The sequence below is a fragment of the Cottoperca gobio genome, chromosome 19, assembly GCF_900634415.1.
Source record: "Cottoperca gobio chromosome 19, fCotGob3.1, whole genome shotgun sequence".
Classification (NCBI taxonomy): Eukaryota; Metazoa; Chordata; class Actinopteri; order Perciformes; family Bovichtidae; genus Cottoperca; species Cottoperca gobio.
Window position 1 is genome coordinate 12,573,180 of NC_041373.1, and position 17,925 is coordinate 12,591,104.

Sequence of the window (17,925 nt, forward strand, 5' to 3'; positions counted from 1 at the left end):
TAGCAAAACAATATGCATAAAAATGTCCTTAAATATGTTATTAAACCTAATCAGTAGATGTGTGGGGGGCGTTAATGCTCTTTTTATGCACTGATTCCCATATATATATATAAAGGGTGCAGGTAGCCACAGTATATCCACAGATACAAATAGGTTTACAAATTAGTTTGACAATATTTATTGTCACATTAACAAGTAACCCTGCAGCTACAACAGGTGAACTGCACAGTTTTTGAGAAGCAAAGTTGAAATCGTTAGCTAAAGGTGATGGCATTACTTGCAAACTTGACCAATTCAGTGTGTAATCTTATATACACACTATATGTATTCAGCATGTACACTTGTATCCATGTCCAGTGGCAAGGTAGAGACTGTGAGCATATAACTGGAGGGGTATAGTAAGCAGTTTGAAAAGTCTGAGGAGCCAGGCTCAAGAGAGTCAGGGGTATGCACAACATAGCAACATATGAGGACCCTAGGACCAGAGAGTTATGGGCTTGATCAAAGCACTAGGGTAACAAGCAGGTCTGGCATACCATAAAGAGACCTGCTAAATGCTAATGTCAGCAGCAACCTGGCCACGAGAGTAAGATCATATCACACATGTGACCTACTTAAAAGTGCTGAAAAGCAAGTTTTGTTATAAAAATGGGTGTTTATCTCCATTTTCCACCAATAAGGACGGCGTATTTTGGCTATATAAGAGCAAGTATATTCTGCATGTCGTTTTCTCTCTCTGCTTTTTGAGAATAAGCTCTATTGCATCGGACTCTGATCGTCTCCTGTGAATATTTTCTTTTACCTGTTTTGAGACTTCAGTAACTAGTTGATTGTGCTAAAGACTAACAGTTTTGGTGAAGAGGTCCTTTTTCGGGCCCAGAATTGGACTTCTTCATCTCCAACAAAGTCCCTCAAATATCTATTATTTAGCTTTGCACTACTGAGTAGGCTGCGGTGTATTCTGTTTTGAAATGAATAGTTCAAAGCTCCTTCCACTGGTAGCTCTGGCACCTAGTCTAACAAAGAAGCCTCACTGCAGCAAGAACCCGCATCAGCTTGTTAAGGTCACATGCGTCGAGCAACCGAGGGAAAGTGTGAAGTCAAACTATACCTATCACCAGGATTAATATAGATATGTATATGTAGGTATAACAAATGTACTGCAGCCAGAAGTTACTTTCACAGAGCAAGAAAACAGCCCCGCCGCTGCTGTGGAGCTGTCCGTGGTGCTGAAAGCGTGGCATGAAACAATGAAGAGAAAAGCAACGATGCTTTGGTGCTGAAGGAACAGCACAAGTGGAGTGCAATATCCACATCATATGATCCACATGCGTAAAAGCCGGCCCACCAGACTTAATGTCCCAACACTTTAATTTGACGTTTAGATGTGTGGATCTGCTGGATTTCCTGTCAGGTCATAGAGCCACATTGCATTTTTTCATCTAATATCCTTACCTCGAGATGAACAGGTGAAGAAGTATAAAAGCATATTCCATCACTTTATTGGATTTTGTACTTAGGCTCAATCCATCACAGGCCCGAATAAATTTGATATATATGTATATTTAATATACAGTAAAGGCATTTTCATAAGCTGGGAAGTCATATTATGTAATTTACCTTGAAATTTATGTTTGTTGTTTTTGTTATTTAAAAATAATTTACTGAAACACGAGTGAAAGAAAAGTAGTGAAAGTTCAGTTAATTGGACATAAAGTCATGTCAAGCCATTTTTACTTTACAAACAATCAATTTACACACTCATATTCCCTGAATGACAGTTGGGTGGGGTGGAAAAGGGGTCATGTGACTACTAAAGGTGTATTAATTAATAAGAAAATAATATACACTCATTTGACCAGACTATGGTCTACAAATGATTCAAATGCTCTTATATGAAAGCGTTTTTTTGTTTAACGGTTATCTCTTCTGCAATACCTACATCCAAACACACGATGAAATGAAAAGTAAATTCATTTGAATGCATCATGAAGTTCATTTTCTCATGTGAAGGTAAAATGTGGTGTGAAGGCTTTACTTGACATTCTTAAATCATTCGTCTTTGCTTATTCTATAATATAAACTCACATTTGTGTTTGTATTCTTCTATTATGCATCGTTTTATTAATTCCACGGTCTGGTCCTTTTTATGGGTTCTCGTCAAGCCAATCACTAACCTTTGTGCTCTTTTTGAACTCCAGTCAGCTGTTTTATATCTTGCAGCCTAGCATGGCATTTCTTTCAATTCTCCACATCAGTAGTCCTGAAATCACACGATGACAGCTCGGGGGAATTAATTTAGCCCGACACTGAGTCCACACCAAAGTGATTCATGTTCACTTTGAACTTCTAAACTAGTGTTGAACTAAACCTGCAAAGCTTTGACATGAGTTCAAAGAGCTAAACAGACTTTGATTCTAGAGCAATGAACACATTTGCACCAAGCTTCAGACTGAAACATCATGATGTTCCTTATTTGTTAATGATTTGGAGAAAAAGAAAATCTTAGAAATGTCTCACTTCTACAGTTCTTTTTTTTCTACCTCCACTTATTCTAAAATCTTTTCATGTCTTTCTCACAGACAGTAATTTCCTGTTGGGTAACGCCCAAGGACACCGCGGCTACCCCATCGTCTACTGCTCGGACGGCTTCTGCGAACTGACGGGTTTCACGAGAACTGAGGTGATGCAGAAGAACTGTAACTGTCACTTCCTGTACGGAGTGGACACCTGCGAGCACGTGGCCCAGCAGATGGAGAAGGCTCTGGAGGGCCGAGAGGAGTACCAGGCTGAGGTCCACTTCTACAAGAAGAATGGTGGGTGCACGGAAAAGAGGATGGGGAGGAGAGAGCCCTAAATGTGTCCACGTAACCTTTTATTTAGAAGTAAAAAAGTAATCTGGCAATTCCTGTCATCTTGTGTTCAGTTGATCAAACTGTTCATTTTCCTGGATCCTGTTCTGTTTGAGCCGGCTGTAGCAGTAAATTGTAAGACTTCTTTTGTTCTCAAAATCATGATGAGCCCGTTTATTTTTAGACGACAGCTGAACATTTTGGTTGAATTATGAATCTCCACAGTGATCCTGAATTTTAAAATACAGCAGGTCGGCAGTGCAATACGTGCCCTTTTGCAATAGCTCATTATAATGAATACAAATCCATCAGGTCAAGTGAAAATCTGCAGTCAGTGTTTCTTATGCGTTCAACATGAGTGCACAAGGTGCGAGAAAGGGTGAACTTGTGTGTTGAAATAACAATCTTAAAGTTAATGTTGAATATATATTTCCAATTATACTTCCTTTTTTTATTGATTGTATACATTCAACACGTTATGCATACAAGTACTCTCTCCGATACAAAAACTAATAATAATAATAACAATAATACTAATAAAAATACAAATAAAATCCACATAAATAAATAAAAAGTAAATAACTAAAAGGGATTAAAGGTGAAACTTTACAGTCAACAACTAGACATAAAATGCCCTTCGCCTAAGCTGCACAATGCTTCTTCAATGTCACCATTTTCAACAAATTCCAACGATATCTTCCAAATATTCACTTCCTCACTCTGCAGGAACGTTTTTCAGAAGCCAAACTTGCTGTTAAACATTTCAATAGTTCTGCGAAGAGAGGGCCATGTCACATTCTTCCAACAGACTTCTCTTAATGCAAAGGACAAAATACTGTACATACGGTCTATGTGTTTGTTTATTACTGTAGCTTAAATCAATTCCTTATGACTTCTCACTAATCCTTCTGACAACCTGTCTTGGGCTCAAAATACGATGTCATGCATGTCATGCAACACTGTTTAATCCTCTCTGATCGGCATACAGGATTATGTTCACAAACCTGCAGCCTCAGAGTGTGTGAGCCGCTAATTATGCTGATGGTTTACTAAATCTGCTCTGGAGTCGCTTTTTCTTGTCGTCTAGTTTTACAGTATAGTAAGGAACAGTAAGGCAGTGCAAGTACAGCTAATGAGGGGAAAGACACGATAATTTGTAATATGCCAAAAAGAAAGATATGCAGTTTCAGACACGAGTGATGGAAAAGGAAAAGAGAACAGAGACAGTGAAAATGAAAGTGAAGCAATTACATTTTGCTATAATCCAAATGACAGATATTCATGATTTTCATGATAAAGTCAGACACTAAAGGGATTCAGGAGACACACACATACACACACAAGTATTGTATGCACAAATCTTAATTTGTTAAGTAACTAGTAATTTAAACAAAGCAAAAATAATCTCCTCTGTAAAAGATTAGAAGTAGAAAGTGCCATGAAAAGAAAAGTAAAGTAACAATACCTCAGTACTTGAGTAAATGTACTCTGTGACTTTTCACTAATGGCGCCTGATATTTGTAAGAACTAAACACACACAAATAGCATCTCTCATGTTGTATAGCTGCACCCACAGCCACAGCACCATCACTGTTTTCTTCCTATGCCTAACACACAAACACACATACACACACACACACACACACACACACACACTGGGGACACTATGAGAGATGTGATCTGCCAGATGTTTGGTGGCAGAGCACAGATTCTGCAGAGTTGCTAATGAGCGTACCGGGTTATGGGAAGGTCTTACATCTATGGTGCTTCTTCCCTGCCTGACTTGTTAAAACCAACCCTCTGACTTGCTCTTTCTCTTCGTGCACAATCATCCCGAGCATGATCCATATCTAATTGGAGATATATTTTTAGAAAGGCTATGGCCGTACTTGATAAGTATCATCGGCTCAGACATGGAGAGCGCTGACATGATGACATGGGAAATCACAATCCATTGGCATCAAGCATTGAAGTCGTTACGGAGATGATTAACATTTACACTGTATGTGTCTGTTGAGGATTCGATTTCATTCATTAAATGAAGATTTCTGACTTTGTTCCAGGAGTGGCCTTCTGGTGTCTGCTAGACATCGTGCCCATAAAGAACGAGAAGGGCGAAATGGTTCTCTTCCTCTTCTCATTCAAGGACATCACTGACACCTATGGAAGGGTCCACCACAACAGCAAGAAGGAAGGTAGGCTACCATGTTGCTTACAAAAAAAACTCCCTTTATTTAGCATGATCTACGTGTGGGTCAATCTTTGGTTCCGAGCTTTCTCTTTCTACGTGTGCTCTTGTTCATCACTGTCACATTCTGCCCAGTAGTTTGTGTTTGTGCTGGCATTTGTTCGCTGAACTCACACAATGTTTTCGCAACGGGGAGTTTGATTTGGGAGGCGGTCTGCTCAAGTGGAACCTGGACTCAGTCTGCTGCAAATACCAAGCAGTATGCCAGGGGAAATCATTTTTATATAATGCAATCGAATGAAAGTCAAGCACATATCAGTGGTTGTGTTTGTGTGTCTTACTTGTGTAACAGTATTCAGCATAAAAGAATAACTGAACTCAGTCAGGCATTAAGACACAGTATTCTCCTCAGCTGTTCTTTATCTTCCTTGTGATCTAATTGGCATGACTGTTTATTATTTTTATTAAGAGTTATGGCATATGGAAGAAAAAGAAAAATTCAACAATGAGAAACACAGTTAAAAAGTTAATGCTCCAAAAGTTAACAAGCCATATTTAATGCATTTTAAAGGTGTAAACATACTATACAAAGTTCAAACCTACAAAATAAAACCAAGCAAAATGAGAGACAAATACAAATAAATGAATAAAAACATTAAAAAAAAGAAAAGAAATGAAAAAAGAAAAAGGATAAAAAGGGGGACAGAGATTAAAGAGCGTTGGAAAATGTTAAATGCCACTTATTATAGAACTGATCAGAATTGGCTCTGACATGTGTGACTGTGTGACAGTTTCAGACGACAAGAGGCGCAGGAGGAAGAGCAGCTCTCACTTCAGCGAGGCCAGGAAGCGTGGACGCACCATGTTGTACCATCTGACCAGCCAGTTCTCGAGGGGAGGAAAAAGGGAGGTCAACCTTCGTGGCGTGAGTACTTTACCACCTGATTGACTGTGATGGTATGTGTCCTGACACAACCTCTATAGGAAAATAAACAGGAGCTACTCAGACATGCAGCACCCTCAATCTTGAACTTTTAATTATTAACATTAATATCTAAAATACATGTTTTTAGGGAGACAATATGAGGGAAGTCCTGACCCAGATTCCCAGAATGTGGCATATCTCTATCAAATCCATCAAATGGGTTTACTATTTTAAGTCTCCTGAATGACTTTTATATTGTTGCATTTATCAGCATGGAAGCTGCTGTTTGGTGGCCTTTAAAGTGGACAAATATTAGTTGCAGTGGTGGTTGCTGGGAGGAACAAGATGGTTGTCACTGACGGTGAGGTGTTATTGGTCAGAGGGGAAGCTGGATGGATCATCACTTTTTTTTGGGACTGTCAGGATAACACCTCGCCTGTAGGAGCTCTGGGAACATTGTGTCACCAGCGTGTTCCCTTAAATGACCTTTGCCCTTGAGGTCAAAACGAGGCTGCTGTGTCTAATGCTTCTTTACATTATCACGTACTGTATGTGTACAACCTTTTGGATAATGTATGGATGAAGGATACAAATATGCTCTTCCCTTATAGATTCCAACCCTTTTCATATAAGTGTGTCATTTGTATTTAAAGTATGTTATGCTTTAAATATTAAAGTCGTGCTACACTCCAAGCAAATGTTATACATGAAAACGAGCTCCTGCTTTGCTCTCAGATACCAAACAGGAGAAGCTTTTTAGAGCGGAGAACCATTTTGAGGTAATCCTGCTCGCTCCCTGCAGAGTCTGTACTCAAACCTGTCCTTCACAATGTGGCGGTTCATCTCAGCGGGATAAAAGCAATTCAGAATGTTTCAGGGGTAAATTAAATTGTAAAAAAAAGTGAGACATATTATTCAAGTGGCTAATATTAGCATTGGAAAATTGAAAACATGAACATGCGTATTTTTGGAGAGATTCAATTAACGTTTAGGTGCCTGGAACTGCTAGATGAGAAACCATATTTCACTGTTATTAAGGGCCCAAAGGACAAAACATTCACCTTATACTGTAGATATTCACATTACTACATCTGACATGAATACTTGCTGCTTTTCTCGGTTTTACTTCATTGTAACATGAAGAATCTACGGTTTTGAATGTGGGTCAGATAAAACAAGCTATTTGAAAAGTTCAACTTGGGCTCTGGGAAACTGTCATTTCCATGTTTCACTGTTGACCGCATTAATAAAGATTAGCAGTTCAAATAAAAAAAGCACCAAAATTGGAAGGTTTTGAATCGGCAGTGATAACTACCGTCACATGAACGTGACCTGCGTCCTGTTAAAGCCTCCGGAAACAAAAGCTCTGCTGCTGCTTTCAGACGCGACCTGCAGGTGTCTTCATGGGAATCAATGTTCTGCATCTCCCCTCTGTTTGCCAAACTTCCTGCTGTCCTGCTTCTAATCCCATCTATTTACAGATGGCACGGTTCACTGACGCCATACACACACACACACACACACACTTTTTCTAATAGTGCACACTGATGCACAAAAACATTTACACAACAGACAGTAAATGGTGGCTTGATACAAACAGTTGCTGAAACATCAACACATTCAGAATCATATGCACAATAGTTATCATTCAGATTTTGTTCCAGCACTCTCAGGACAAGTCCGTACACATATTGAGATATGTAAAGTGTAAGAATATAACAATCAGAGTTAATGTGTTCACAGTCTGCTCTCTGTCTCTCTCATTCTCTCTCCTTTTCACACCCTCCACTGTTCCCCCACACTACATCTAGCACCAGGCAAATTATTATTTTAAAGTGTTTAATAACTCCCACTGAGATTGTATTTGTGCTCACAAGAAAAACTCACAATTTGACTTAAAAACTACATTATAGGTAAGAGATAATTCAAAGTATAACAGTTAATACAGCATGAAGATTCTGCATTTTAGTTTGAACAAACCTTTTTAAACTTTTGAGTGCGTTACATGCAGAAGAAGAAGTAATTTATTTGTATCTCCGGGACTTATAATAGCATACAGTACGACCATAAACAGTGAGCACAGTTTCAGAACGAGCCTGTGATGATGTTGCATATTAAAAATATAGGCAACCTGTGTGTTTTTGGATGAAAAACAAAAACATCTACTGGTTAGAATACAAATGAGATGTTTTTCTGTGAGGTATTGTTTTGTTTTCCTGCGTCTTTGACAGCTCATTGGACTGTATCTTGTGATTCTATGAGTGACTTTGGAAAATGTTTTTTTTATCTAGTAGACCTGCCACCAATGTTAAACAGATGAATGAGAATGAGATTCAATTCAATGCAATAATGACATGCAACACACTCGAGATTAAACGTAGTAAAATGGTTTGGAGATAGAACTCAATCCAAATATAAATCAATTCAAGAAAATGTACAAACATTATTTTTTAAGAGCTATAAATTATATCTGATTGACACTGTGTGGATATTTAGTTTGTATAAGTTGTTTGTATATATGATAAATAATAATTTGTTTGAGTTTTGGAGATAGGATAGGATTTAACTTCTTCCTAGTCTCTTTCGGACATATAATATTTATTTACGTTGTTTATTTAAATTATTTTTGAGAATGAGTAGGTTATAGAATAGGCTATATGTTTATTGTTAATTTTATTATTTATTTATTTTGTATTATATTGTTAGAAATAAATCAAATTAATCTACATCTAAAAGAAACTAGGAAAATAAACGAGGAAAAGACAAGAAATTACGGGTGTAAAGCAGTTTACATTTGACATATTTTCAACCGTTTGACATCCTGATCGGTGCGGACGTTGTATTAAACTGCAGGGAATTAACTTTCGGTATAAAAAAACAACATAGTTTAAGAATAGTGCTGAAAAAGAAAAGAAAAACACCCAAAATGAACCTTTTGATGGCTATGTTTAAGGTAAGTCACGCGATAAAATAACTTTCTGAGGTATCCTGAAAAAACGCACGAGACACGACCACTAAATGTAAAATGAGCGAAGTCATTAGCATTCATAAAGTCGTTATTTATTATTGGAAATCGATATGTCTAGTTGGACTCTCTTTATCTCTCATCCATACCGTTCCTTCTCAGTTCCCCTCTATTTCAGCTTTCTCTTTCTCTGCTGCTCTTACACGTCGTCTCTGCCTCGCCATCTGTCACTCTAACGTCATCTCATTTTGGATCATCCCTCTGGATCCTGCTGTCTCTCCCCTGTCTGTCACTCAGTGTAGCCCCCAATTTTCTGCTGCTTTTGAATTACCCCTTGAGCTTCCTCTTTCTTTCATACTGCAGCTCAAATATCGAAGCCCTCCATCCACTCCAACATTCAATATTTAATTTTTTCGCAAGTGCTTTTTTGAAGTAGCCTACTTGTACTCAATTGGAACACTTTACTTTTCTACAAGTTACTTCACTAGAATCCAGAGGGAAATACTGTTTTATTATTACAAATAAAATACATAATGAGTTTATAAAATATGATTCAATGTAATGACCCAGCAATGTGTAGGCTAAAGAAGTTAAAAGTAGCTCCACCTCAACCTACAACATTAAGATGCTGTTTATACAAGTGATTCTCAAAGTGGGGTCTGTGATTCAGATTCATTCATTTATGATATGATGATTGGTTCATAATATAAATATATATATTTCTAAAGAGAGAGATTTTAGATTACATGTTCTATCTTGTAAGTGGTCCTTGGCTGAACCTCTGGTTTAGACAATAATGCATCAATAATAATAACGCTGACAAGGGCCTTTTCTTTCTGCATAATCATTTTACTTTTGATTCCTACGTATGTTTTACTGATTATACTTCTGAATGTGATATGTTGATTGCAGGACTTTAAACTTGTAATAGAGTATTTTCACATTGTGGTTTTGCTACTTTAAGTTAAGTAATGGATCAAAAATGCTTCTTCCACCACTGCCGTCCTCCCACCACTCTATGACTATATTTTTCCCATTCTGTTTTCCTCCTTCTCTGTATCCCCCTCTATCTTTGCTCGCTTTGTCTCTCTGTCTGTTTCTTTCTGTCTGTATCTCAGCAGAAGGTAGCTAACTATGTCTTCCTCTGCCTCCACACCACAGCCAGCCACATCTTCTCGGACTTGATCTCTATTTGTAGCCCAACAGCCGGCCGGGCAAGGAAGAATAGGGGGTAGCTATACTAAAAAAAAACATGGACACATGCATATATCTTTAGACAAGAGTACAGACATGAAAACATAGAAAGACAGGCGTGAGGCTAGCTAGTGTGGCAAGCAATTCATTAAATCTATAGAACAAAGGTATCATTTACAAATAGAAATCAGTTAACTAATTTCAAAAGAACATTTTGTGTACCTTATTTTCAGAGTGCAAAGGTTGCATACTTTTGAAATAGTCTACTCTACCACACACGACATTGCCTCCTCAAAAACATGTTCAGCTTGCATTTTATTTTGCCTGAAGACAAACACTGAGTTGTTGTTTTGTCTGTTTTGATGCTGTCAACCCATGACTGTATCAGCTACTGTAACCAGGCACACTGCTCAGATTTGATTTTTGGCGCTTCCCAGGGGAGAGCCACAATTGCCTCTTTTCACTTTAATGCACTTGTCAAAGGCTATGAATCCATTTTTAAAGTAGTGATTCAAATACTTATTTGGCTGACTGTGAAATACAAAGCTCATATCATGGCCTGAGATCTCACATTTTACTTTCCCTCAGTTTATCTTTCTTCTTACTTTTGCCCTCCACACACTCACGCACAAACACCTTCAGACAGCAAATGTGTATCTTTAGTTTCTTGCTGTAACGCAATTTATTGATTGTTGGAACTGAAGATCAAGTGCCAAGTGTAGTAAGTGTAGTGATTCTACAATCTCATAATAAATACTGAGCAAAGCAAGGAGTCAATTGCGAGAGGTTGACTACAGTTTTTATTGTTTTGTGCTCCTGCTGCATTGAACAAGAGTTAAGTAGTATTTTGGCGTATACATTACATGCTGAGGATCCTCTGCAGTAGTTTACGTGCTTTAGGGAGCACTTGAGTCACATGCGAAGCCATGTGTATCCTCTTCTTCATCAAGGACAGTGCTGGAGTCGAGTGCCAGAGTGAGTTAATGAAGTGCGAAGACCAGCTGTAGCTGTGTGACATGCAGTCCCATGTGTCCCCGCAGTGCTGGGCTTTTCTTTTCTAATCATTGGCACGAGCTCGGCTGACTGCCTCGGGTGCCAAAGGTCAGGTGGACACACTGACCTCTTGTGTTGTAAGGCAAATTAAAAAAAACAGTCCAGCTTTTGCTGACATAAAGTAGCCACAGCTGTTGATGACAGTAAGTATGGTCTCTCTGCTAGATTTTCCACTGACTAACGGATACTGCGATGAATCACTGACCAGAAATTGTCCAGTGTCAAGCAGCCATAATCTAAAGTTGTGTCCTTGGGAACAACTTTAACATTTTTGCTTTAAATTCACAGAACCATTCGGACATGATTCCTTTCCTTCGTTCATACAGTAGAGTGTATCATTATTCTCTGGTAATTTTATTTTTTTGGAAGCACAAGAAAAGGTTGGCTCCCAATAGAGCGCTGCAGTGATGACGTATTGTTGTAGGCTAAACCTAGAAGTTAGCACCTAGTTTCCTTAACAAAAAGGGATTTTTGGATTGCTTTCACAAATGAACACCACTATGATTTTTGAAGCCTACATGCCATCACCAGAAGTAAAAAGCTAACGTTTGGTTAGAAGCAAACTACACAACGGTTGCATAACTTCAACGTCACCACCACTGAGCTTCCAACTTGTAATTAGATTTTGCGCACTTACCTCTTAAACAAAAGCTTTTCCTCTTAAACAAAAGCTTTTCCTCTTGGCGTGATGAATTGATAAATCTACAAGTTGTAAAGTTTGAGTTTGAATAAACACAACGAGGCTGGAAAGGCAGACTTAGCGCAATGACGTTAATTTCCTACCCCTTTAGTCTCATTTAGCCACTTATTAGCAACATGTAGAAGCTCAATCTCTCCAAGTCAGCTTCAGAGCCCTCACAATGAAGCCTCTGGTTAAGACTTTATCAACCTGCCTCCTTGTTGCTTGCACACACCTGTTTCTGAAATGGCCAGATTGATTTTGGATAGATTATTTCTCATTTATCTCTCCTTTCTGTTTCCCTCTCACCACTATCGAATGTAATAGCTTCTCCTCCTGTCTACTAAACAAGGTTACGGCTATTATGGGCCGAGTCAATGGCTCCATTTGGAGAACTGCACTCTCATTATGTTCCGAATGGATTCCCCACCTCATCAGCAAGAGCAATTCATTATTTCTGGGATTGGATTTTCTCAATAAAAAATAAATAAATGAGTGGAATGAATGAGCATGACTTTCTAAAATGAAAGCAGCTGACGGCCATTGTACCGTACCTCCGGAGACTTAAAGCAGTAATGGCATTTAGAGGGATGAAGTCAAGCCAAGGTCAAGTCAGGTATGAGATTATAAGGCGTTATTGTTGGTAATAAGCTTCCCCCTCACTGACCACAGTCCTACCTCTGTCATTTTGTATTATTACTGCATGGCCATTTAAGAGGTTTATCACTGTCTATTAAGAGGCTGTCAAGAGTCGATAACCAACAGCATTATCACTTCTGTTTCACTTGAGTTGCTTACTGTACTGAATCATCAGCATTTAGAGCACAAGAGAGGGTGTTGACATTTATATTGTCTGTTTCTGCTAAATCTTGGCACGGCAATGTCAATCTGATTACCATTAATTTACACAGCACTCAACCTCATGACCATCTGCTTATCAAGTTATTCATTTATGCAGCTTCTCTAATGTGTTTCTGGTGTTTTTTAGTATATTCATCAACATAAGCTTGAAATTCAAGAGGCTATTAGTGTGTGTGTGTGTGTGTGTGTGTGTGTGTGTGTGTGTGTGTGTGTGTGTGTGTGTGTGTGTGTGTGTGTGTGTGTGTGTGTGTGTGTGTGTGTGTGTGTGAATATACAGTGTATATATACAGTATGCATATAAATGTGTATGTATTCTAACCAAGGTATTTTCCCACTTCTAAACTTCTCTTGCAGGGCATGATTGAAAAGCCTTCGATACCGGAGTATAAGGTGGCAGCAGTGCAAAAGTCACGCTTCATTCTGCTCCACTACAGTGTGTCCAAAGCCCTGTGGGACTGGCTGATTCTGCTGGCCACCTTCTATGTGGCCGTCACCGTGCCCTACAACGTCAGCTTCACGCCATACGATGACACCGTCACAGCTGGGCGCTCCACCATTGTCAGCGACATTGTAGTGGAAATGCTCTTTATTATAGGTTAGTGTTGAAAAGAAGACACGGCTTCCTAATTTATACCTGAAGTCTTTGCACCCACTCATTTTTAGGGGGTCACGTTTAGTGAAATCGATGCATGTGAGACATTTTCATCCAACATCTGTTCATTTTATTGCCACACTTCTATGGCAACGGGACTACACGAGCCACAGGAGCATCCTTTCCCCATGTAATTACCCACAGGCAACCTGGGCTTTTTAGTCCCTTCAGGATGTCCTGGCTCTCTCATAGGGATTCCCCCGAGTTGGTTTTGCCTGTTTAACCTCCAAAGGGAAAGATTGAGGTGGCTGAACCTCAACGTGTTGCACTTCATGTTCACGTCCAGGTCCCTCAACTTGACACGAAGAGGGAGGCCACCCGCCATACTTTGGAGAAACTTTTTTCTACTCAATTATTTGGTCACTACCCAGACTTTGTTTGTTTGTTATAATTTGACTTTTTAAGTCATGTAATTGATAGATTACATGGAGGAAAAAAATCCTCATATAGCAATCAAACTAAGGCATGCTAGCCAAAAACATTCAGGGAATATGATACATTGTACAGAAGATTTGATGATTTTCGCAGTTAACACTCGGCTGCACATTGCTGTTTTTGCTTTATAAAATGTTAAAATTTTGTATTAAATTTTGCCAAAATCTCACCTTCTTTTAGCTTCACATAATTTGTATTGAGTGATGAGCCAACATCTCTGCAAATATCGACAGCTTGGATGACAGATGAGGTTTTCTACATCAGACCATGCAGCCAGAGGTCTGCTTGTTATGTGCTTGCCACATTCTGACACTAAGATAAAGATGATCTGTCTGGCAAACTCACTGACCCATATGGACGCTTTAACACAACGACATATTCCAGCTGTTTCATATTTGCATACATATTTCCTTTAATTTATATTGTTGTCATTTTAGATTCACAAAATTAGAACATTCAATATTTTCAAAGCCTTTGTCTTTCCTCACTGTCTCACAATCTGTATGTTATCAGACAAACACACCAATTTGTGACCTTCCAGTTTGATGAATGACGATAGCAAAAATGTTACCTTTTTAACCTTTTGTATTTGCAGACATTATCCTGAACTTCCGCACCACCTATGTGAGCCAGTCAGGGCAGGTGGTGTATGAGGCGCGCTCCATTTGGATTCATTACGCCACCAGCTGGTTCTTTGTGGACCTGGTGGCTGCCCTGCCCTTTGACCTGCTGTATGCCTTCAACATCACAGTGGTGAGTGCAACTGGACAAACAACATGTTCAGCCTTTTTATTTTCGCTTCCCTCTGTGACTGCTGACATAAGCAGCAAACAAATTGCTTATAGTAAATACCAACTTCCCTCTGAAACGTTTAGCCTTAGGAAATGCCCTACCTTGCATTCCACAAGGCTGCTATTGTTGCTGCCTGCATGTGTGACAAGATATCCCTAAAGAGGGAGTTTTATACAATATAAGCACATTTTGAGCAAAACAAGTCACTTCTTTTTCCAAGCTGTGATATTCAGTTCTGTATTTGTACAGTCAAAGTGTGTTTCCAGATATAACAAGGCAGATATATCCCCTTCTCTCCTTTTCATCTGTCACTACATCCCCCATACTTCCATCTCCTCTCCAGACCTCCCTTGTCCACCTGCTTAAAACTGTGCGTCTGCTGCGCCTCCTTCGTCTGCTTCAGAAGCTGGATCGATACTCCCAGTACAGCGCCATGGTGCTGACCTTACTCATGTCTGTGTTTGCCCTGCTGGCACACTGGATGGCCTGCATCTGGTACATGATTGGACGAAAGGAGATAGCGACCAATGAGACCTGGGACATTGGTGAGTCTGATTGAGGCCTTGCTGAAGAGGAAGCTGTTGAAGTAAGAAGGTCAGGTTTGATGTTTCATCCAGTGAAGATGGGGAAATAATACATCATTTTATCTGTAACGGATAAATGAAGTAATAGTTCTACGGATTCCTCCCATCATTTATTCATTTTCCTCGCTGTGCTGCGCTGACAGGAAATAAATCTGATATTTTATTAAAGTGCTTATTTCATAACTTAAGCGCAATGCTAAATATCCAGACTTGTTTAAGTTACAATAGGTGCCACTTAAGTTAGTTCTTTTCTCTGTTTAAATAGGCAACAATTCCAACAATTAAGCCCATGGACTAGATTTTGCTTCTGTTGTTTCCCCACTCAGCTATAAATAGTCATGATTCACCTATTGTGGTGTTTGGAGCTCTGCTCAGTGGCGAACACCATACTCTGACACACTAATGAGGACTGTCTGAAACCAGATCTAAAGCTGATAAAATAAAATAAGAAAGGCTGGTAGGAAGCAGCACAGTAATGTCTTGTTTGGGTCACTGTTTGAAAATGGTTGAACATGGAGACCAAAGAAAACCCCATGATCAAAAACCGACAGACTTTTCTAGTCTATGAATGTTCTGAGGAATATCTAAGCACATGTCTTATTATTTATACAATTGCCTGCGTCAGAACAAAGAGCACAACTATGTTTAGGTTTTACTTCCAAAATGTCTACAAACAAGTTTCTTCCTACAGTTTAACAGCCATATATTATTTTAAACAACCATAAACAGTAACACACATACTGTGACATACTGTAGGCTACAGCCAAATGAAATATCTGGACCCTTTTGCTGCGCAGTGTGTGTGTGTGTGTGTGTGTGTGTGTGTGTGTGTGTGTGTGTGTGTGTGTGTGTGTGTGTGTGTGTGTGTGTGTGTGTTTGTATACATTTGTGGCAGTATGTTCTGTCTATAGGGAGGTTAGGTCATACCTGCTAATTAACACTTGGCCATATATATCCCTGGAGGAGCAAATCTAATTCTTCCCTGACATGCCAGCCTCCTGACACTGCAGAAAATCTCCTTCTTACACACAAACACACAGACCCAAGCATACACTTCTGTCTCTCTCAGACCAGGTATTGCAGTACCATCCTGACACTACCATCTGTCTCAGAGCTGACAGAAGACCCCGCAGACATAACGCTAACGTGAATTAAACATTGTTCACTCATGTTCTACCTCCTCATTCAAGGGTGGCTTCATGAGTTGGGCAAACGTCTGGAGACGCCCTACATCAACAGCACGGTGGGCGGCCCGACGGTGCGCAGCTCCTACATCGCTGCCCTTTACTTTACCCTCAGCAGCCTGACCAGTGTGGGCTTCGGCAATGTCTGTGCCAACACCGATGCTGAGAAGATCTTCTCCATCTGCACCATGCTCATTGGCGGTATGTCTGACACAAAGGTTCATTCTCCCTCTGGCGTCCTGGCATAACAGTGCCTCCGTTTTGGCACGCCAGCGTAAGAGCAGGAAGTGGGTTGGATGGTTTGGCTGGCCTTTAATATGCAGCTTGTTGACATCTTTATATACCAATAAACAGATAATTTTAGCTGAGGTGGCCATTATTGGTGCAACAATCCAGAAGATAATTATTGTGTGGTTTTTTCCAGACTGCTTGTCAGACCAGTGATAGAAGCTGCTGTAAATAACTGTGGCCCGCGTGTGGATCAATACGCAAACAAACAGTAACAAGTGTGGATCATTTATAGTGATAAATATAAAATAAGATTTTTATTTAGGAAAAGTCGCCTTAAAATGTTAATTAACTTTTGTTGCGATTTAACCCATTCAAATTGTAATATACCAAAAGAAATAGCCTTCAGAATAAAAATCAGATTGTACTATTACCTAGCAATACAAATATTCTGCCTTTATATTATCATTCACGGTCTTTCCTGCTATTTGTTTCTGTCCCTCACACAGCGCTGATGCACGCCCTTGTCTTTGGTAACGTGACGGCCATCATCCAGCGTATGTACTCACGGCGCTCGCTCTACCACACACGCATGAAGGACCTGAAGGACTTCATCCGTGTCCACCGTTTGCCCCAGCAGATCAAACAGCGCATGTTGGAATACTTCCAGACCACATGGTCCGTTAACAATGGTATAGATGCCAACGAGGTAGGAGTCCCTTTCATTGTTGTTGTCATGTAATACTTTTGTACACGGGGCTGTCTGCCCTCAAGAGACTTCAGTGCAATGTTTAGATAGCATTTGAGCTCTGAAATCTGAAATCACAACCCTTTGCAGCTGCAATTGTGTCTGATCTTTCACAACACATGGCCGACCGTACACCACTAATTGACACCCTATTGAAATTCAAAAGAGGGTAACTGGTGGCAACACAGTCCATTCCCTAATTACCAATGAGTGTCACACCTCATTACATCTGTCACACATCCCCAGCTCCTGCACGACTTCCCTGATGAGCTGCGGGCCGACATCGCCATGCATCTGAATAAGGACATCCTCCAGCTGCCGGTCTTTAAGGGGGCCAGTCGTGGCTGCCTGCGCTCGCTCTCCCTCCATATAAAAACCTCATTCTGCGTCCCCGGGGAGTACCTCATTCGTCAGGGTGACGCGCTGCATGCCAACTACTTTGTCTGCTCCGGGTCCCTGGAGGTGCTGAAAGACAGCATGGTGCTGGCAATATTAGGTTTGTATTGTGGTGTGGGCTTTTGTTTAGCATCATGTTTAAGGTGTTTATGTAGTAGAGCAAGAAAGTCAATATTTATTGTTTTCATT

At 39.8% G+C, this 17,925-nt stretch overlaps 1 protein-coding gene across 2 annotated transcripts in view; it reads left to right on the forward strand.

The window, feature by feature from the left end:
• The window catches only part of kcnh4b (potassium voltage-gated channel, subfamily H (eag-related), member 4b), a 37,914-nt gene that overhangs the window by 9,455 nt on the left and 10,534 nt on the right, over positions 1–17,925 (forward strand). For both annotated transcript variants that reach the window (XM_029456678.1, XM_029456679.1), the window contains 9 exons: positions 2,583–2,816; positions 4,916–5,047; positions 5,832–5,965; positions 13,072–13,312; positions 14,400–14,557; positions 14,940–15,141; positions 16,371–16,565; positions 17,102–17,301; positions 17,587–17,836. In XM_029456678.1, coding sequence (XP_029312538.1) covers positions 2,583–2,816; positions 4,916–5,047; positions 5,832–5,965; positions 13,072–13,312; positions 14,400–14,557; positions 14,940–15,141; positions 16,371–16,565; positions 17,102–17,301; positions 17,587–17,836 — 1,746 coding nt within the window. The remainder of the gene's footprint in view (positions 1–2,582; positions 2,817–4,915; positions 5,048–5,831; positions 5,966–13,071; positions 13,313–14,399; positions 14,558–14,939; positions 15,142–16,370; positions 16,566–17,101; positions 17,302–17,586; positions 17,837–17,925) is intronic.